Here is a 22531-nt window from a genome sequence, read left to right as displayed (position 1 = left end):
AGGTGTAAGTGCTGCTGTTAATCCTTGCCCTCTACTGGCTGCAAAGTAAACTTTGCCTGTACAGATTATGAGTATCCCTTCGGAGCCAGGCTTTCCAGGGATGCCAGCCTTAGCTGTGAATTGAGGAGATTTTTCTATCCCATGAGCTAGGAGGCAGGTTTGGGTTTTTTTGGGGTTTTTTTTTTTTTTTTTTTCAGGTGGAAGCACTGCTGTTTTGCAGCTTTCACAGTTCAGCTGGCAACCGAGTCCACACATTCAGCTACGCTTAAAGTAATACTTAACACTTTTAATTGCTTTTTATCTAAGGCACGCAAACGACCTTACAACTGCTCTGAGAGCTACTGGGCCTAGTCAAAAATACTTCATCAAACTACAAAATGCCACAAGCTTTGCGGCTGGCAGGACTAACGGTTTAACACCACACAGTTAGCAACATCGCCATAATTTAGGTCAAAATCAAGAAGCATTCAACGTCCAATCGAGAGTGCAAGAACAATCTTTCGCAGGAATACTATCTGAGCTGAAACCCAGCTAGCTTGCCAGGACTAATGCTTTACTCTTGCAAAAGTGCCATCAGATTTTATTTTTTTTTTTTAATTGCTAAGAATGTTCAGGAACACAGTTTTAATTCTTATCTCAATGTCATGCCTTTCAGCTATTTATATTTCCATCAAGATCATATCAGAGTATCGGATTTTTTTGGTGATAAAGGAGGATGATTTGTTGCCATTAGAGGAGGTGAAAGAATAGCATTGACTGGGAGAATGTGATTTTTTAGGTTTTTTTGTTCATCCATTTGTCCTATCCTTTTCTAATATGAACAGCTGAAAATGCTTGTAAGATTACTAATGCTCTCCCAATGCGCGATCACTTGGGCACTGAGCTGGGCTATAGAAGGACCCACGTTTGTGGGACCAGCTCTGTTGAGAGCGCTTCCTACCAAGTCGCTCGTGTGACTTTTTGCAGTACCTGTGGGCTCTTTGGATTTTTCTGATCAACAGAAGAACATGTCGAGAATGACTCGAGCATTCTTTATCCATGAGGTTGTTCAAGATGCGTTTGAAGCTGGGCTTTAAAGCTGATAACTCGGTGCAAATTTTTGTATGTACCCACAGTAGTTTTTTAAAGTAGCATTTAATACAGATTTAGGTTAAGCTAATAACCGGTCTGTTTAAGAATCTATCTATGACCAGTTTAAATTGTATATCCACGAAAGTCTTCCACCAAGTGGAAAATGGAAAACATGAGTTGAATTACATTCAATTCTCTGTGTAGATAGACCCTGCTTTTACTACCAGATAAGCACAAACATAGCTAAGCTAACATGAATTGGATGTAAAGACCTATTTCCCAGAAAGAAATCTCTTCTTAAATCAGAGAGTAAATACTATGCAGAAAAATGATTTTATCACGATGGGATAGAAGGGTGCGACTTCACCTGCTGATGTACCAATGCCTCTTTTTCTTGCTGCCATGGATATAGCTCCACGTATACACACACATATATTTGTATACCATGCATATACTTCTCCCCATGCCCCAGGGGTGAGAGCAGTGCTAATAACACGGCACCCTCAACAAAAGTAAGAAGATACAAAGTTATATTTGAGTAAAAGCTCTTTCGGTACACTGGAGATAAATTACTGAGATGCTTTTGGAATGACCACCCCAGAGATTTCCTGGAGTGCATTACCTTGCTTGCAGCCAGGAACAGCTGTTTTTGGAGATCTTACTAATTAAGTAGTTAGGCAACCGAGTTACAATCTTTGCTCTTGCTAATCTAAAGGCGTGCGAATGCAACCACCCCCTGAGATGGGCATGAGTTTTTTGGTGTCACCCTTACTTTATCCAAACGTACAGCTTATTATTTTACATTTAAGATGGCTGGCATTTGCGTGGTGCAGAACCAAACCACGACGTGATGAGGGGAGGCAGCAGAGAGGAGGATCCTCCCGGTTTACAGCTGAAATGCCTTGATTGGAAGGGTAGCAAAGCTAGATCAGCTGGAAACCTCACTTTGCTCCTGTTCAGCGGGACGGGAACGTGATCTGGGGCCTGTAATCTCTGCTTCAAATTTAAATCAGGTGTTCTACCATGACTTGAAATCAGGTGTTCTACCATGACTTGAAATCAGGCGTTCTACAGGGAGAGTGATTGCGTATAATCCATGTGTGTGGTGGTCTGTTCCTTGCCAAGGATGGAGCCACATTAAAGGCTGGAGGGAAGAAAGATTTGAAGACAGGTTTTAAAACTGCTATCAGAGCAGCTTCTCAGATGACTCACGGGTATCTTTAAATACTTTACCTCTCTTTTACACTTTAGAGGCACGAAAGAGCAGTTAAGCGAGTCGAGCAAGGACATGCGAGAAGCCCGAGCGAACACTACAGAAATCCGTCCTCCGCCTCAGAACTCCTTTTTGTTTATTCATACCGGGCATGAATTATTACTAAGACTAAATAGTTAATAAGGGTTGACGCTTACTATTTTTAGGCCGGAGAGCGGCGAGAGCTGCGTGGCCGCACCGTGCACCCACCCGTGGGGGGTGTGTTACCTCGGGGAAATTCAGGGGTTCGGGGGGATGAAGCCCCGTGGGAGTTTTCCCCCGTGACCGGGCGGCGGCGCTGGCGAGACCCACGGGGTGTGGAGTGGGGTTGGGGTGGGGTAGGGAGGGAGAGAGCGCGAGCTCCACGCGTCACGGCGGGCGGGGAGCCCCCGCTGCGGGGGCGTCGGGGGCCGCGCCTGGGCAGCGGGCGGAGCCGCCGCCGCCGCCGCCGCTGGTGGGAGCCGCTCCGCGCTTCGGAGCCTGCGCTCGGTTCCGCTGAGGGGCTCGGCGGCGGCTCCGCGGTAGCTGCCGGGAGCGGAGCGGAGTGGGTGGGTGGGTGGGAGGCTGGGTGCCTCCTGAGCCGAGCCGATGGGTCTTTTCTCGCTTCTCTGGGCGTGTGCGGTCGCCGCCGGGGCAGGTGAGGAGCCGCTTTTTGTCACCTTCCTCCCCCCCCCCCCCCCCACTTTGGGGAAAGCGAGGGGTCGGGGCCGGGAGGGGAACTTTGGGAAGGTGGCGGAGGATGGGGGAGCGGCCCCGGTTCTGCCGCGGTGAGCGGGGGGAGCCGGGCGTTCCGCGGGGTTCCGCGGGGCTCAGCCCGGCTCGTCTCCCTACCCCGGGGGCCGTGGGGTAGGCGAGGGAAAGTTGTGTGTTTTTTTTTTTTTTCTTTTTTTTTTCGTAAGCGGCGTGGGACGCCCAAGGACCGGCCGAAGGGGGGGCGGGCGGAGCGGGCTGGCAGCGCCGGGGCTCCGGCCGGGCGGGGCGGGGGTGCTGCCGGCGGGCAGCGGGGCTGGGGGAAAGAAAACGCGGTATTCCTGCCGGTGCTGTGCCCGCTCCGGTATTCCGACCGTTTCTCGTTGCTCGTGGGGGCTTTGTTCTCTGGCCCCGTGCCCCGGGTACCGCTCTTTCTCCGGGGCTTGGAGCTCCCGGGGTGGGGGGACACGTTTTTTCATGGTGCTTGTAGCTATTCTCAAGGAGATGACCCGGCGCGGGTATCAGAAGTGCGAAGGAATCCGTGTTTTAAAATTGTAATTATTCCGAGGGTCGTTATTACCTCATCAAAATCTACAGATCTCGAGAGGCATGGCAGAAAAATAGTTGGAAGAAAATAGCACCCGTCCCTTTTGTAGTGGTCTTACCACCAGTAGCGCGCACCGACGTTCGAAAGGGTCAGTAGGACCCGAAACTCCGCTACTCGGAATCGTGAAGCTGCTCGGAAAGTTCTTTGTGTGCAACAATTGCTGCTGAAGCTGCGAGAGGAGAGAGCAAAATACCTCTCCTAGAGCCCACTCTTTACCGTTTGGACGATTGCGCACGGGTGCGTGGAAATGACTCGGTTGTGTTGAGTGGGCTTTTGCTTAAAGTTTTTCCATCCCCAAATAGCACGTTACACATGTCGAGGAAATTATAAATGCGCTGCATACGTTGCATGGCTGCACGTTAGCTAGATGGAGCGTGGCACGATTGCTGGTGCTTGCGTGTAGGTGATAAAGGCGTGAGCAGAGAATACAAGCTGTCGGAGCTGTAAGGCAGAATTAATTTCTTTTAGGGATTTCCTGGTGACATCATTCATAATTATATGGCTTAATCCTCTAATCTACTGTAGTGCCTTCAGTTCACGTTGGGCCAAATCCACCGAGTCCCGAGATGATTTCTACTCCCGCCCACCTGACTGAATCGTTTGGAGTTTTGCTTGTGTAAGCCACTGATCTGAGGGGAATGGCCCAATTACTTTAAATAGGAATTGAAAGCCGTATCGGTCAGAATCGGGCCCACGCTTTGCACAGTTCTCTAGTGAGAGCAGACGGGTTGATGGTTAATTTTGACTTCAGCAAGAAACGGTGTTTCCAGCTTCTTGTTCCGCTGAAGAGAGGTGGCATAAAATACTAGGTGCAAGCGCGGTTGATATGCCTGTGGTATCTTTCCGATAGACTGTGAGAGACCACAGGGGAAAAGGAGACTCGGTTATCATACTGAAGCTGCTGATTTGTTGTTTATTAATTATTAACTAGGCTTTTGAGCGCCTGCTGCAGTTTGAAGAGCCAGCACAGGAAAACGACTAGGTATTTAAAGCAGCGTAGGCTCTTGCTAAATAGTTGCTGTGACATTAGAAATAGTCTCTGTTTCTGAAAGCGTTTTAAAAGCTGGAAAGGGGCACACTGAAGTTGTCACACGAGATCCTTCACTGGCATAAATCGAAGCCTGCGGAGCTACAGTGATCTATACTTGTTGAGCCTTGGGTATTCAGGCTGGAATAAACAGCTTTAATAGAGCAGTGGAGCTACTGTGATTTATGGGAGTGCCTATACTTGCTAGATGTGGTTTCTGTCCTCACCCGGTTGATGTCTGTGGCAGAGCTTTCACTGACTTTAATGGGGTCAAGATTTGTCTTGCTGGACATAGTTTGTCCTTTCTGTTGAGCAAGTTTTAGTCCCTACTCGACCTCCCTTCATTTTAGGAGGATTTTGCCGATCTGAATAGATTTAACCCCTTTCAAATGAGGAACAGCATACTCTGTCCTTGGCAGGGACAGCAGGCTCTGTCTTTCCTTATAGGTAAGTTCACACAATTGACAGTGTGCTGCTTTTCTCCTGAGTGAAAATCTTAGGAGAAGTAATAAGTCTTTCTGGCTTTCTTCTAAAACAATCTTTGCTTTTATGTTTTGGTTTTGTGGTTTTTTTTTTTTTCATTCTTTCTCCCCAGAAAGGCTGCGCCCCGTATTTATATAGGTGTTTGGGTCCGGAGTTTGTAGGTTGCAGCCCTTGCGCTGGAAGAGTTGCTGTAGGTTGGGAATCAATAGGTCAATAAGTTCTCTCCTGTTGATCAGAGGCAGGTACGCTGAAGGAAAGCAGCCGCTGGCAAATATTGGCTAGAGCAGGATGGGTACATTTCTTCAGCAGCATCGTGACTATGTGCGACTGGTTTGGGACCAGAAGAGCTGGCTGGCTGTGTTTTTGATGCCGGTGTCTGTTCCAGAAGCGGAAGGTGTTCTTGGTCCGTCAGCGTGCACGGTGTCAGTTGTGGCCGTTCAGTGCCTGAGCGTCTGGGGGGGTGGTGAACTAGTACTAAAAGCCTGATGATGTTGCTGATTATCTGGGAAGTACTAACCTTTGGAGAAGTTTTATCTGGGTTCATATTCTCTAATTTTAATTTTCCACAAAAAGGTGCTTATCCCCACATCCTTATGACAGCACTATGTATGTACTCACTCGGATATGTCGGCAGTTTTGGAGCTTCGGTTCTGCCAGATGCCTCTAGATCTTAATTTTCCTTGTAGAGTAAGGTTGCTAGAGATGTCCTAAAGCTGCTGTCTTTTCAGTATTTTTTACTACTCTGCCTCTTGTGCAGCAGTAGAATCCTCTGCATTAGCACAGCACGTTATTCCAACAAGTTTTAATCCTTGAGTAACGGAAAGGAGAAAGTGCTGTGGTACAGATGATTTACGAGTAGAACACGTAACTTCTTGTTCGGTCTGTACACCTCAGTAATTTCTTAGAGCCTTTCAAAGACTCAAACTAGAATATTTGCTGCTTAACTGATCCAGAAGCACAGTCCTGGAATAACAAATGAGTCAATTTAGACCTGAACATGAAGTCCACTCGGTGGAAATCAATCTGGATGTGCTTTACAGGCAATGTCCTTGCTCCACGGAAGTCAGTGGGACTTTCACCATTGACTTCAGCTGTGTCAGGATTTCATTCTTGGAGCCTGTTCCCGTTACGAACGAAGCCAGTGGAAAAATTTCGTTAGGAAGGTGCTTGGGTCCCACACAAAATATTTGACCCATGTCTCTGGCACAGATCTCATGCCACACTTACTGCTGTGTTGAGAGAGACACCGCGGTCAGGCTGGCCTCTTCCCATCCCTAGAGAAAGGAGGTACGTTTAAGGAACTTGGTGTGCCATAACCATTAAGTTGTCCTGAACCTTTGAACACAGCAACTTCAAACTGCTTGAGTGTGTGTGTTTTCTGTCAATCCCATCAGGTCCCTACCAGTTCGAGGAATGCCAAGTCTTTTCCTGGGCGTAAGCCATTTCTGAAGTTGTGGTTTAGATTTATGCTTCTCCAGTAGGTGCTCCTGCAGACCAGAAGGTACTACTGCTGGTTTAGGTGAATGAATGTCTGCTATTTGTAGGTAGGCTTTGGCACGCTTCACAGGCACCGGCTGTGCTGAAATACGGAGGTGCGCTTCCGAAGCAGCACCAAACAGTTTTGGGAGTCAGTCAGGGCTCTTGCATTACACGATGGCGTTCTTTGCCCTGCTACCGTATCTCCTCCAGGGTCATTTTGTCCAGTTGGGAAAACATTTAGACTATGAGCTGTGGGGCCCGATAGGTTAGTCGCAGCTAGGTATGAAATGTGAGAGGAATCTTCAGTCCTCACATCTCCCCGGAAATAGTGCGGCCAAAAGATGAATGCTGCAAATCTCTTTCATGTTTTTGCCTAGGTGGTTATGCTTTTGTTTGTTTATTGCTTTAGCCTTATGAAGCGACTGGATTAATGTATCAGTTTTAGAACATTTTAACTTGTGGGTAGTAAAATCTGTGGAAATAGTTTAATTGAAAGAATTGGAAAAGAATATCTTCTTTTTCCTGCCGCAGAGTTACTGTCTTATAAGTAATTACTGTACACAGCGCGTGTGTGAGCGTGAAAGTAGTAGAAATGCCTGTGCTAGATATTCTTCTCCATTCTTTTCATTACCTGACTTGAAATAAAAATTGATCTAACTCTCTCTCTCCTCCCTGCCCCCAACAGCTGTAGGATTTGGAATGGATCCTGACTTACAAATTGATATCATCACAGAACTCGATCTTGTGAATACAACCCTTGGGGTAACGCAAGTGTCGGGACTACACAATGCCAGCAAAGCATTTTTGTTCCAAGGTAAGACAAACATCCTCAATTCTCTTATCTCACTTCTGTCTGTATGAGCTCATAAGAGCTTTTTTGATGCCTCATTCCCTCTAATCGTGGTCTTACTTAACTGTTGCTTTCTTTTATTTTTATCTTTTGGAAATAGTCCTTGTTACTTTCCTGAAATACAGGTGGCTTTTTTTTTTTTTTTTTTTTTTTTTTTTTTTTTTTTACTGTGCTGTGAGGTAGTTGAGGTTAGAGATCTCTAGGGAAGTATTTTTGGGTAGGTTTTCAATATTCCCCAATATTTATTTCTAACTAAATATGTCAGAGCGGTTCCAAGGCACGGACTCGGTTGTACTCCTGTGTACTTTCTTTCTGTGATTGTACATGCAAAGACACACACAGCTGAAGCTCTGTAACTATGAGAAAACATTTAATGTGTTGACACTGATTAGTAACATATAGCAAGTCTCTCATCAACTTTGTGGAAACTGTTAAAGTGAGAAAATTAAACAGTATTATATTTAACTGTCCAAGCTGAGTACCAGCTGCAGGGTAAGTCACTTTGTGGTTTTTTTCATTCAATATTCTAAGAAAATGCTTGTGAAGTGTTTTATAATGGTGGTGGTGGTGTTTTGTTTTGTTTTGTTTTTTATTTGTAGTGAGTGAAATTCTGGGTGAATTAATAAGTATTTGTGGTGAGTGAAATTGTGGATGAATTAACAAGTTTTACCATGGACTTAAGTAAGGTCCAGATTAAGAGACAACGTCCCATGGTGTGGAAGCACTGACTTGCTACAACACGCTTATTAGGCCGGAAAGACATTTATATCAGTTGAGATTAACATGCACATTGAAGCACAGTTGGGAACGTTTTTATTGTGGAGACTTCCTATGTTTGGTTTTTCTTTGCCATGCTTTACTCTGTGTTGCAGTGTGCGTGTTAGAGTCTCACTTTTGGATATCTGCCCTCTGTAGCTGTTTTTAGAGGCAAACGATTATGATCTCCTTTAGCTTTAGTTCTGGATCTGCAGGGCTATCTGCCTTTGTTGTAAGTAATACAAGAAGCGGGTCTATAATCTCAGTTCATCCTTTAGCTGGCCAAGGCCAATTTAGGAGCCAGAGCAGAGAGACTTCTGGAGACCTTCTCAGAATTTGTTAGTCATATCTCCAATCTTGTGTGATACAAGTAGCATAATTTTCACAGATTCCCAGATTAATGTCCGGAAGAAGAGCATTAATTTATTCATTGTCACAGTTTAAACCCAGCCAGCAACTAAGCACCACGCAGCCGCTTGCTTACTCCTCCCCATCCCACTAGGAGAATCGGGGGGAAAAAAAAAGTAAAACTTGTGGGTTGAGATAAGAACAGTTTAATAACTAAAATAAAATGATGATTTCATTACAATTATTGATTTTATATTTGTATAAATGAATATAAAAAAAAGAGAAATTAGACTCAAGAAAAGGCGAGCGATGCACAACGCAATTGCTCACCACCTGCTGACCGATGCCCCAGCAGCGATCCGCCCCTCCCGGCCAACTCCCCCCAGTTTATACACTGGGCATGACGTCCTGTGGTATGGAATATCCCTTGGGCTCGTTCGGGTCAGCTGTCCTGGTCGTGCTCCCTCCCAGCTTCTTGTACACCTGCTTGCTGTCACAGCATGGGACACTGAAAAATCCTTGACTTATGTTAAGTGCTACTTAGCAACAACTAAAACATCGGTGTGTTACCAACATCATTCTCGCACTAAATCCAAAACCACTGTGGCAGCTACTAGGAAGAAAATTAACTCCCTCCCAGCTGAAACCAGGACGTTAATTTAAAGATGTCAATTGTTTTCTTCTGATATCGTGACTCTGGGTTTGTGTAGTATGGACAAACCATATTAAAGCACAGTCAGTCTCTAAGGACTGCAATGGCCTAACTGACTTAAAATATTTTAGTATTTCCAATTGCTATTCCATGCAGCTAATCGCAAGCGCGCTGGCAAACTGTCATGGTGAGTTTTCACAGACTGGTGGTCAGAGCTGCAGGGAAGAAGACTGAGATGTGTTTTTCAGGACAGCGATTGAAACCATTGATTACTGAAAGTAGCTTTGAAAGGCTAATGGTGAGGATGTTATGGATATTCGGTTCTTTTTGCCTTGGAGGACCCCACCTGTAGTTTAGCAACTTAGAGAGGACTAGTGTAAAAAAGGTAGAGCTTGTAAAATTCACATGCGCAGGTAAATTGGAGGATAGATGTTCATGGGAAGCAATGAACAAAAATTCACTGTACAAAGTGAATAAACAATTCGAAGTCTGTAGTTAGGTAAATAAAGCTTTTTTTAATTTCCACAATGGAAATTGTTCTGGCTAACGCACACAGAAGTAGCCCTGTACTTGGATATCGCCTCTAGTATAAAACTTCTTGGAAGATGGCTTGGGAAAATGACTCTCTTCAGTTAGGCTCATGAGCCCTTGGGCTGGGAGAAGACTTGAAGACCTTTGGTCTTTTACTCCATCCTGAGAGAGGTCTGTCTGCGAGGGGTCTTTTGCTGCTGCTGCCAGACGGGATGGAGGTCCGAGGCCGCCCCGTTGGCTGCTTCCCTTCTCGTTCGTATCTGTTATTTGTTAAATGTCAGCAGTATGTCGGCAGCTGTACGAATTCACTTTTATTAACAGAGGTGACTTTACAACTACCGTTTGGCTGTGTGCCAGGTCCTTTGGCTGGAACCAGGAGATACTTAATTTTGATTTGTATCTCGCCATACAGTAAAACCGATACAGAATGCAGGGCAGCGTATGGGCAGCTGCTATGTCTAAGTTTTCCCACGGAGATTCACAAAAATCCCCAGCCAACGTGACACTCCCGGAGGAGAGACACGACTGGAAGTTAGTACTTGGTTTCAAAATTCCTGTATCCTCTTGGACCAGCTATTCCAGTCGCCAAGATGCGGTCCTTTCAGCAAAGCTTCGCTTTGATTAGTTCCTACCGTATGTGAATAGTTAATACATGCTGTGCTGCGCTGCTCCAGTGTTGTCTCTGGGGTTCTGGGCAGGGGAGGACCTGCTTCACCTGGCAGGCTGATTGCTGAACACGGAGCCACGTTAGAAGATGTCTTCACTCGTAGGCTTTCACTGCTGGGGATTTCCTAGTTTAGGAAGTGAGAAGAGTTCGTGAGCGTGTTCTCTGGCGTGCGTTTTTCAGAGGGACAGTTTTGCCTGCCGCCTTTGGCGGTGTCCTTACAGCAGTGTAACAGGGCTCTGGGCTTACGCAAAGGTTCCCCGTGGATCATTTTCTGTCTTGTAAGACGTATTTCCTAAAATGGCTTTACTAGAGCTGTTCAAAGTGAGAGTGTTCCTTTGTGTGTCACTGGAAGTCTACATCTTTGAGGTAGAGAAATGGTAATTTTTCCCCAACCCAGACAGCTCTGTGTAGAGCTGTAGTGAAAATATGGATATGTTCTCCCAAGCAAGATTCTTTTTCTGTGAATTAAACTCTTTGAAATGGAAAGCTTTGTAAGTTTGAGCATTTTTTCCATTGCATTTAGAGGCAAAAAGAAGAAATGAAGGAGGGGGGTGATGGGAAGAGGTGCACAAAAGAAAGAGAAACTATTATTTTTATGAGCTTTTTGATCAGTGGTGTTAGCTCTCTTACAGTAAGTGACATAGTGTTTGTTACAAAGTTTCTAGGGAGTGATGTCATGATTTGATTTTATCCTAGCCAAAATGTAGAAAGACTCTTTTCCCTGGGGAGTTAGCGATTTCAGTCCAAGACAACCTCAGTGAAGTCAGTGGAGTATTCTGATTTTGTAATAACATTGGTAGTAACAGCTGAAACTCCGATTTCCGTGTGAAGCAGCTTTACAGGCAGAGAAACAAATTCAGCTCTGTTGCAAATTGTGTGACAGCGTGATAGAACCAAAGTGGCGATTGAGAGATGTGGGTTGCCTTTGGGCAAGCAAATCTGTTCTTAATTCAGAAAAGCACAGAAACCTATAATTAAGTGTAGTCACCTGAGTGGTCCTATTGGGCATGGACTTTGATTATTAGAGTATTTCAGCTGGATTTTTGATTGATCAGTTCCGTTATTTGTGTGTTTCAGTTCCGTTCTCTGTGAAATGGGGATGAGGGAATCCAAAAAGCAGTGTAAGTGCTGACAGCGTGAATTAGATGAAATGTAGATACATAACTCGTAACTGCAATTCTGCAAACAGTCTGACTCTTAAGATCCCTAACATTATGGTGTCTTAATTAGTTGTCTTTTATTTATATGAACAAGAGTGTGGAAGAAAGTCTCTGTGTCCAGATGGGTTGTTCTAGCACAAAGGGACTAAGGAGGGAGAGTGGAGATGCTTGACTAGAGTGCTCTTGGGGAACGGGGCACCCAAGATCCTGGTGTCTGACCCCACATCTCCTTGCCTCCAACCTGGAGTCCAAAGAATTCGAGGAAACAGTTCTGGGGGTGGGTGGGAAATCTACCTGAAAGAATTGTATTGAAAATATTAATCGTCCACCTAATGCATTACAATAGCATCTTACAAACGTTGAGCGAAAGACATCTGTAAATAGTATCTTACAAACGTGACAGAATGATACTGAAATTTCTCGAACAGGATTGTAGTATAAATTTTAGCACATGAAGAAACACTGAGCCATGGCTTACTTAGTGGGGCTCAGTCCTCTTCTATGTTTCAGACGGCAGGGAAGCAGGTCTTGTTTTGACCCTGTAGGTGGAAACCTCAGCAGGATCTTGAGTTCGGTGGCAGAGAAAGGCTCTTGTTATAAATAAGGCAATAGGAGGCGCTTAACTGGTCGTCCTGTTTCTGGGTAGACTGAGCCCAATTTTTAGCCTAGCTGTTACATGATGTGATTACTTTAACCAGTCTGACTTCTGTTCTGTGCTCAGTTCTCGTTGGGGAAGTAAAATTTTATTCCTTTTACAACCTGTCAGCTATGCCCATTTCTTTTTAATTCTTCTTCTCTCAACATCTCCTTTGAGCTAACAGAGGCTTAAAGCCTTTACATATAAAGCAGTTCCCCCAAGAAGTTTATTAAGGCTTTGCTGTTTCCTTTCCTGGCAATCTGGCAGTATTTTTTAACTTAGTCTTTAAATTAGTAATGGTCTTTTTACTATGTATACTATGTATAGGACTCAGTAAAATAAACCACCACGTACCGTTAAAAGTCTAGCTATATGTAGTCCTTTCTTCCTTGACCGCTTCTTTACTTTTATTAAACCACCACTGGATTTAGAAGAGAAACACCTGGCCCACACCTCCTGCAGCACAGAGTTCAGTTGTGCTCCTTCTTCCCACTTTGTAATAGTGACTGCTGAGTTGTCTTCTGTACAGTCGTGGCTTCGACAGGAAAGGTGAAAGACTAACAAGTATCTTAAAACACAAAGGCAATGGTTTTGTGGGAAAGGAGTGAATCTTGTTGAGTTCCTGAAACAAAAGGGCCGTCCTGCTTCAGGTTAAAAGAGGGAGCAAAGCTGCGGTCCCAAGGCGGGTAGAGGTGCCTCCCGGCAGACTCGCTTGAGCTTCCAGATGCCGTGCAACCCTCCCTGTAGGTGTTTCCTCTCAGCGTGTTACGGGTCCTGATTTTTTTCCAACACCTTCCTCCTTGACTTGGTGACTCCTCGCTTAGAGAGTGGAGGGGTTTCCAGATCCCACTCGAGGAGTCTGAGTCCTAAAAGTCAGCTTTTGCGGTGCCAAAGTTGAAGGGCTTTGATCGCTAGCCAGCTTTGCTACACTTTGAGATTTGTGGATAAGGAAGAGTGCAGAGATTGATCTTGTGGTCGGGAGTGGGCACGTACCCTTTATATTGGGAACTTTAGCTCTGCTGCTGCTAGGACGGTCTTCAGGATCCGCTCGTTATGCCCTGGCTATGTGTGTGGGGCAGGAGCTCAGCACTGAGGTGCGCTCAGTAAATTCAGAGGCCAGGTGAGTAGGCTGCTGCCGTCCTTCATCTGTGTGTGAACACCTTCTCACCCGAGTCTCGGTGACCTGTGTGCTATGGCTAAGGTTTTAATCCACTTCAAGCGTTAAAACTCAGTTACGCCAGCATAACGTGCAAGGTGCGCGAGCTGCAGAGCCCAGAGAAGAGCCAGGGACTGAATGAGGGGCAGCAGATAATGGCTCCAAGATGAAACTTGCAATTACTCTTCCTGGGCTGGACAGCAGGGAGGTCTGCAGTGAGTAGGAGAGATAAACTTTAATTTTGGAGTTCAGGGTGTGGGTCCCTCTTTACGTGAGATAATGCAACGAGAGTCGTCGCTCTCTGTGCGATCTCTCCTGGTATGTCTATAGCAAATAGTAAGTATAAGCAGTATCGTTTTTACGGAGCAGAAATCTTACGGTAGCAGAAAAATGAGGACGGCACGACACGGGTGGCTCGAAATCTTAGTGCTGCCTTCTCTGTTTAAGAGAGTAGCTCCAGTACCTTTTCCATGCCCGCTGATAATCTGAATATCCCGTCTTGCTGGCGTGCTGTGAGGTTTTGGGGCAGTAGTGATGCAGAGCCTCTGGGTACGCATTTGGCAAAGCAGACGGCGACCCTTGTGCTGTTGGAAAGGAAAGGAATTTTTTTTTTTTTTTTTTTTTTTTTTTTTAAACCAGGGATTGCCGGCCACCCGCCTGGGCTCGCAGCCGAGTGCCTGCGCAGCCGCTCGCTGCTTCCCTCCAGCCGGATGAGTTTTTTTTCCCCTTTTAAAATACGCTTTCCCTGAGGTGCCACCAGCCGGGAGGAGGGGCCGGGCTGTGCCCTGAGGTGAGGCGGTTGGAACCAGCTGGAACCGGGCTGTGCCCTGAGGTGAGGCGGTTGGAACCAGCTGGAACCGGCCGTGTCCGGCCCGGGCCAGTCCCCGCCTCTCCTCACAGAGACGCCCCGCGCCTCACCGCACGCTACAGGTATATCTTCATGGAAACGCTGCGAGCTCCTTGAACTTGTGAACTTTCTGTTTTTTTAAAAGGGAAGAGTGAGGTTTTTTCCCCGGTTACGTGCCCTGTCATGGAGGCCTGTGCTGGTTTCCACAGGGGCAGGGTGAATTTGGGGTTTTACCCCATGTTTGCTTGTGGGGCGCCTTTCCTGGGACCTCAGGAGGGAGAGGTAACTGCTGTCAAATAAAAAGCCTGTGTATGTGTAAACAAAAATAGCGCCTACCTCCGAGGTGTGGGTCAGCCTTTCGCCCCGATCCTGTGGTGACGTTTCAGGCACTGCTGCTTCCTCGGTGCTAAATTTTGACCTGTTTCCCTTCTCTTTCCGCTGAGCTCTCCCTTCTGAGATCCTCCTCTCACCGGAGGACGGCAGGACTGACGGTTTACTCGAAGCTGATCCGCTTTCAGGGCTGGCTGGCTCTGATGGCAGTGACGGGCACCTCTGCTCGCTCGTAGTGGTGGCTCACGACCTGCGGCTGCACGGAGGCCAGTGTGTGTCTTCAACCGCGATGGAGGTTTATGGGGCGGTGAGAAATAGGGCCCAGCCCTCAGGAGAGCGGGATCCTCACCCGTCCTCCGCGCTCATCCCTTGGGGTGGTCCCCCTGCTTTTACGAGCTCCAGCCTGGCCCTTCGGAGCTGTGGCAGCTGCCCGCCATCCGAGAGAGTTGCCAGAGTTCCCTCACTGCTTTCAGGCCTTTGAAAGCACTACTAAAATAAAAGTTAAAATAAGATATCGACAGCTGGGCTGGCTGCACCCGAGAGGATGGAGGGAAGCGTGACTTCTCTGACGGGGAAGGTTTCTGTGCTTGTATCCATCAGCAGGACGGAGAGCAAGATCTTGATCTTTTCTGGGGATTTCTGGTGCTTCTCCTGCTTTCCCCCTTTCCTTCCCAGACCTTTCTGAAAGCTGGAAATTTAAGGGCAAGGACTGGGTATGTAAAGTGATGATAATACAGTTGGGGTGAATGGGCTCCCCTGAGAGGATAGAGGCTGGTGCTGGGCAGTGGGGGGTGAGCAGCAGTCGGATGAGATGAACTGCGGCAGGCAGGGCAAAGAAACTAGGGCTCAGGTGGAGGGGAGAGAAGAAAAACAGCTGGGGTGAGGAGCTGGAGGCCAAGAAGGGAGCGGGTGATGGCCGGGCAGAGAAGCTGGGATGAGGACGCTAGACGGACTCAGACTCGAGGGGAAGGGAGCGAGGTGCAGGGATGAAGAGCACGGTAAGGGGAGCCACGGACAGCAGTTGGGAGAAGCAGCCTGGAGAGAGGGGCAAGGAGCAAGGGCCTCAATAGGAAAGGGCTGAAGTCTTGGGCTAGGTGGGTAGGACCGGGCAAAGGTTTGCTTACGGTAGGTTTGCGTTAGGGCAGCGTAATAGGGAAAAGCACTGAAAGTTCAGGTATGGTAGTGCTGTAAAGTACCTGTGATGCGTGCTAATTTTTAACAAATGTTTTTGCAGGATACGACTTGGATAACGTGGGGGTTTTTTATTAGTTTTTTTATTAGAAGCTTAATTCTGCTGTGCTTTGGTTGTTCACCTGTAAAGTTGAGGTACTAATGCCCTTTCCTGTAACAACAGTGGTGTGAAAAGAATTCATTAATATTTGTAGAGGTCTCGGATACTGTGCTGGAATAATTAACTTGGTCATGGTCTGTTCTGTCTTCAGAGAAGGATTTGAATACGGTAGATTTACTGTTCAAGGTGAGCCTTGAACAATAAAAATCAAGCAAAACTTCGGATCCTTGTTCGTTCAATAATTATTTTTTGCTCTTTGTTCTTTACTTTGTGCACTGACTGAGACAGTGGCCCTCTGGAAAGCTGTTGTGTGATCCTGTAATTAAGAACCCGTGTTGGAATGCGCATCCCCGGAGGGCTGAGCAAGGTTTGCCTCTGAGACTTTAACCCTAACATCTGTCTAGCTTCTCATTTATAGTTGTTTTTTAAATATAGCTGATGTTTTAATGTGTTTTGTATACACAAGGTAATTTTTTTTGGCAATGAAGTTGTTAGGCTAAGTGTTTTTTTTCCTTTGCAAAACTGACCATTTTCAGAAGAGAGAAATGATCTGGAGTTGGAATACAATGAGCTAGGAGGGGATGAGTGAGATGAATCATCTTCAATGGAGGAAATTAACGATCACTTGGGACATAATTATTGAACAATGCTTTGAGGCTTTGAAGATACATAAACTACTGTTAACTTTGTCAGTTTCCAGAATTAGTTTTTAAAATACTCATATATACCTATCCAATGTTGGCTGTTTCCACTCTCGTTTGATGTTTGAATTATGTTAGAAACCTGTCTAGGAGTAAAATTATCCAGCATATTGATATGAAGGTATAACTTGTAAATCCTCGCAGAGTTTCTTGTTCCATATCCTCTTGTTTCCAACACCCCTGCCCCTCCTCCCCTGAGTAAGTGTAGACTAAAATAGAAACCTAGTCACATTAAATGACAGTGACCAATTTCTACTTTTCTTTCTTTTTTTTTCGTCCTGAATGTTGTCATGCCGTCTTCTGTTACTTGACATTTTTTGGGTTTCCCATCATGTCTGTAATGATTAGGAAAGAATTCTGAGCACACATTACCTCTGTCCTTGGCAGTTATTTTTGCTTTCCTGGGAGACAATAATTGTGCTACTTGTCTATCTTCATTGCCACGGTGGTAAGTACAGAGGGGAAGCAGGATAAGCACTTCAGTATTTCTGTAGTATCCTAAAAGCCTCGAATGCTTCTGGCAACCTGTTGACAAAGTCCTGTAATGAAGATAAGCAGAAAGGAAACAAAAGGTCTCTGCTCTTCAGTGGGCAGAGAGTGGGATGCAGAAATTAGTTTCTGATACTGCTATTAAGTGTTGCATGCTCCCACACCGCGTGAGCATCTAGGCCCTTACAATGAAAGTAAATCCATTTAGATAAAAGTAAGAATAACTGTTTGAGTTTCTTGTATCTTCATCAGAACAGAAATAGGACAAAAACTGTCTTTTCCTGCAAAGGATTTTAGCAAACTGATAGTGTTAAGACATATCATACTGCAAGTACTCAGGTTTTAACTACTTGATTAGTAAATGAGCATTAAACTGGAGTAAGAATATTGTTCTATAACATCTCGTCAAACAGGCCGGTGTGCTAGTCAGAGCCCCGGGAAGTTGAGGTGAAGCAGAGTCGGCACCTGAGTTGTGCTGCCTTGAGGCGAGAACCTGCGCAGCGCTGAGTATCTCTGGGTGGAGGATCCTGCCCAAGGTCAGGGAAGTCCCTGCACCTGATACTGCAAGTCCAGGTCGCTGGACAGATGCTGGGGTAAAAGAGAGGAGAATCGGAGCATTACTTGGCACTGCTGAGTTAAAACTGCTTGAAATGCAGAGGGAGGGAAAAGCGATGCTGAAGACCTGGGTTCTCACTGTAGGCAGTGAAACCAAGTGGTCCATTAGGGTTGATTTTGACTCCAAGAGGGATCTCTTAAATTTTAAAGCAATTTTAGTAGAAATGTATTAATAGCCATTTGATAAGAATATTTACACTCATCCTACCTGATTAAATTACTTCTAAACAGAGCTACATCTTTTGCCTAAAAGGAAGTGGTGTTATGTGAAATTACTATCACATGAATTTAAGCACATACCATGATTTTTTTTAATTTATTTTTTTAAGATTTTGTATCTTTAAAAAGTACACAAAGGCAGATATAATCAGACCTAATACAAGAGCCAGGCATGGACTATTTCCTGTGGTGAAAAACCCTGCTGTCTTGAACTACCTATCAAGAATAAAAATTAGATGCTACTTGAGGCCTCAACCTACTTCTTCTATGCCAAATTCTAGATTAATCTTGCCACCTGCAGTGTGGATGTATAAATGACACGAGGGGGACATTTTTTCTCTTAGTTTTCATTTTTGCCACATAAATGGTGTGAAGTAATCATGACATACTGTGCTGGTTTATGGCATTATTATCATGTGATTGCCTTGCCTTTGTGGCCTATTCAATGATACAAAATACAGAACAGTAGGTTTTTTTGTTGTTTTTTTTTTAATAGAATGGACAAAAAAATTGTTTCTGGCACCTGATGTCCACTAAAACATTGTTTTAAATCCTCAGTTACATAGGTTACATATCTGCTAAAAGAGCAAAGTTGGTTCTGTAATTCTGACAACCGGGATCTGTGACTCACTACTTTGGAGCGATAAATACTGTAGCTGAGCGCTTATGTTTTGGCTTCCTAAAAATCTCTCATATAGTCTTTCTGTCCCCGCATCCTCCCTCCTTGTGTGATAACATTTCTTACATAGTTACAGCTGAGTTTCCCATTGGTCCTCTGTGCTATAAATAGGAAAAAATAATATAGGATTGCTGCAGCTGCATGGATTATTTTACTGAGTCTGTCCTCCCCTTGCACATACGGGTGACTCCTCCCTCTGAAACTGAGAGTTTTCCATTTGGCATCAGTGGGAACAGACACCTCCTACAGCGGACAAGTTTGGGTTGTAAAGCTTAGTTCTGTGTCGTGTCCCCCCTTCTTTTCTTTTTTCTTTTTCTTTTTTTTTTTTCCTTCCCATTTTTTTTAGCTTTTGTCAACTGGAAGCTAGCAAAGATGCTCCGAGAGCACAGCATGTATAAAACTGGGTCTTGGAGGTTAAATACTCATTGCTTCTATGATGAAAGACTATCTACGGATGGCATTCAGACCTGCCTCTGCTTCTCTCTCTCCACTTTGGCTCATTGTGCATAACAATGTTGAAATTTTAAAGGCTATTCGTGGGGACTGGGGAAAATAACAAAGCCAAGATGTGTGGGAGGAGAGTGTGGTTTGTGTGTGTGTGCGTCATGATTTTTCTTGGTCTGTGGAGGTCTCTACGGAGGTCTGTGGAGGATGTTCAACATGCTGTTTGGAAAATGAAGCAGCATGGCCTTAAAACACGATATTTGTAGAATAATTTGGTAAATGCCGATGATTTGGAAACCACGCGTACCGCATTTCAGCGCAAGTCTTCCTGTAAAGGGAATCTACTGACAAGTTGTGGTAGGAGGACTCTCTGCAGTATTAGTTAACAGTAATCTTATTAGGGAAATGGTGCAAGTTGTTTAGGTTTACTTCATCATAATTAATTCTGAAGCCAGAAGAAAATTAAGTTTCTTTTTTATAATAGTATTGCCCACACATTTAAAAGTCATGGTCCTCTGTGTTAGCCTTTTGTTCTCTGATGCGGGCAGTGCTTTTAATGTTTTTTGATGTCTTGCGAGTACCAGCTTTCAGATGGGATATTCTGCCTTTCTAGCTTTATGCCATCCTAATTGTTTCAGAATGTAGTCATTAAAAAAAAAAAAGTAAACATTATTGCTGGTGTTACTGCTAACGGCAAGAAATGCGAAAAAGAGGGACACATGTGGCATTCTATTTAAATAAAAGCTTATTTTCAGAAACAAAGGCTTATGGAGCAAAAGGGAGCTCTTAGTACCCCAAGCACGTTTGCTGTTACGGATGAACCCACAGCAATGGATGCTATCAAAGTTGTCATATTTTATTCATGAGTTGTGGTATGCTTGGGTGAAATAAGAAAAGCAATGCTCCAAATCATAATTATGGTGTAAAAAGATAAAACAGTTATTATTGTGACATTTTTTGAGAATTCGTAAATCTCTCAAATAATTTGTCTAAAACTTGAGGAGAATGACTAAGTGTGTTAGCTGTATTTATGATTCTTTGTTGGGGGTGCGGGGAACACTTCACAAATAGAATTTATACATATTTGGGGAGAATATATAAATGCGTGCTTATGTGTGTTCCAAGAAGCAAAGACAACTAGAATATTGAATATAAACGTAAAGAGGCTGACAGCAGAAATTATACTTCAGTAGAGAAGGGCTTTGACAAATGTATTATGCCTCATGCTATTATCATGCAGTTAATAAATAAAACAGACACCCAGGATTTAATTTGCTTTAGCAATAAATGGAAGTGATATTTCTGAGGGAAGGAAAACAGAAGGAAGAATTAGTTTATGAAATGCGTTTGTTTAAAGCTTGTACAAATTGTATATAGAGAATAAAGAAAAACCATAAGATTTTTAGTAATAAATGAGCTAAATGCTTTAAAAGTAATTAAAAAAACCTATTTAGAGTGTCAAGTCATTGGGAGTTTTTGAACCAAGAGAGCACTTCAGCATGTGCTTACTTTGAACTTTACAGATAATTTCATTGCCTTCAGTTGGATTATTCATGTGATGAAAGGCTTTACTGGACTGGAAATTAAAACTGTTGTGTAGGTGTAGCTGGGTCTGTTAGCTGCCATAAGTAGCATTAGGCATTGTAACCTCTCTCTGCAAGTGAAGAAACTGAGTCAGAGGTTTCTGTTTTGCTGAAAGTTGCCCGTTAATGAACTATTTAAAACTTTTGTATTGTTTTTGTATTTTGATTTACATGTTTAAGAATGCAGGTTTTCACTAGGGAGACAAATTCTGATTTCTGTGTGACCTTGCTGAAGTTAGACTGGGATTTCCAAGAGAGTCAAAGTAATGTAGGCATTCAGCTTCTCTCATGCTTCAGTGGGATCTAGTACTTAAAATTTCTTTGAAAATCCAGGTTATGGGTTACTTTTTGACTCTGTCTGTCATTTTCATGTTAAACTTAGGAATCCTAAAGCACTTCAGAAGTACTTGGTGTTACTGTTTATTTTTAATACTCTTGCCATAAAGTATAAGCAGCATTTATTATTACCTGTAAGAAGGAAGAGCGCTAAATGCAAAATCAGAATTATGACACAGTGCTTAAAAATACAAATGGGTTGATCTCTCTGCATGCTCTATTGAAGAAGCTTAAATTTTGTTTTGAGTTTACAAACACACTAAGGGTTGTAGGGGGACACTACAATTAAGTCCAAATAAGTCCAAACTACAATTAGCAGTTATTTGCAAAACTTGGCTTCTGTATCTGATTTTTGATTCTAGATGTTCCTCACCTTCTGGTACCATATGAAGTTTCTTTTAAACAAATGCGGCTCAAGAACATGTTTTGTCAAGTTCAATGTATGTTATCATTTTTTAAAAGTAATTTCAAATTCTTTGGGTGGGTGACTTTGAGCATACCTGAAAATGTTTTGTAGAAGGGGAGGAAAAAATTGCTTAGCTTGCTTTTGCACGAAGCCAGAACATAGACAGTGTTTTTGGGTGGCTCATTATTTTGTGTGACATTAGCATTTAATATACTCTTAAAATAGATCCCTGAAGTGGACAGTACTCCTGCAAAACGGTCAGCATATCGGTAACGATTCTTAGCAATTACTGCTTTTTCCCAATGTTGCATACGTTGCCGCTGGCTCTGTTCAAACATGACAGCGTTACTACCGTAGTCCCTGCTCTTTCTGTTAAAATGTTGTTGTTACTTTCCAAATTTGCAAATAGCAATCTTTATAGTCACAGTGATGTGATACCTTATCTAATAAAGATAAACAGTGGAAAAGATGTTATAATCAGTGACTCCTGAACTAATTAACTAACACCACATGTAATTTGATTAACTCACATGATTTAAGAGTAGATTATGTGCTTTTAGTGGTAGCGTACCTTCTGGAGCATTTCTACCAAGCATTTAATTTAAGGGATCAAGCGTTTGTCAACAGTCTTGATTTCAGCATGAGTCCCTTGAGGAAACAACAGAGCCTACTTGAGAAGGCAAGCCTGAGCTCAGTAGCCGCTTAAAATATTTGAAACAAGTTAAAATGGCTGCCTCGAGTAACAGGGTGAGTAGCAGCCTCAGCAAGGTGATCGCCGTTGTTCTCGGCAGGAAGCTTGTTGCAAAGCCGTTTGGCTTACTCCGGTTTTCCGATTTTGCTCCGTAATGGCCAAACGGTTTGAAGATGGCATCGGTCGCTGCGGTGTGCGTGTGCCCAGGCCTGCCACTCGTCTTTCTGCTGCTGGCGAGATGACTCGAGTGCTTTCCTTGGGCATTCTGTCCATTTGGGTGGAAGAGACAAGGAAGGGCCCTGGAGATACGAAACCCATATGCAACGAAAGAGGGGCAGTGTCTCAATGTAGGCTTTGCTGCAGCTTTACGCCGCTGTGCTTTCTCTGTCACCGAGGGCACCTTTTGCTCGCTGGGGCTTGAGAAGTGTAGGTGGCCGCCTTCTGTCTTGGCACGTATTCGTTTCCAAGTCTTGTGCGATATCTGCTGCTCCGTTTGTTCCAGAGTACTCGATTTCCATTTGGTTCAGTTTGAAA

The 22531-nt window shown here is 44.3% G+C and overlaps 1 protein-coding gene across 1 annotated transcript in view; it reads left to right on the top strand.

Moving 5' to 3' along the window:
• The first annotated feature begins 2891 nt into the window (after window positions 1-2891).
• The window catches only part of NELL1 (neural EGFL like 1), a 298502-nt gene continuing 278862 nt past the window's right edge, over window positions 2892-22531 (top strand). The window contains exons 1-2 of the mRNA XM_075048228.1: window positions 2892-2960; window positions 7295-7423. Coding sequence (XP_074904329.1) covers window positions 2912-2960; window positions 7295-7423 — 178 coding nt within the window. The 5' untranslated portion in view covers window positions 2892-2911. The remainder of the gene's footprint in view (window positions 2961-7294; window positions 7424-22531) is intronic.

This window comes from Buteo buteo, chromosome 16 (assembly GCF_964188355.1).
Source record: "Buteo buteo chromosome 16, bButBut1.hap1.1, whole genome shotgun sequence".
Lineage (NCBI taxonomy): Eukaryota > Metazoa > Chordata > Aves > Accipitriformes > Accipitridae > Buteo > Buteo buteo.
Note: the sequence above shows the minus strand (reverse complement) of the source record. Positions and strands in the feature narration are given on the sequence as shown.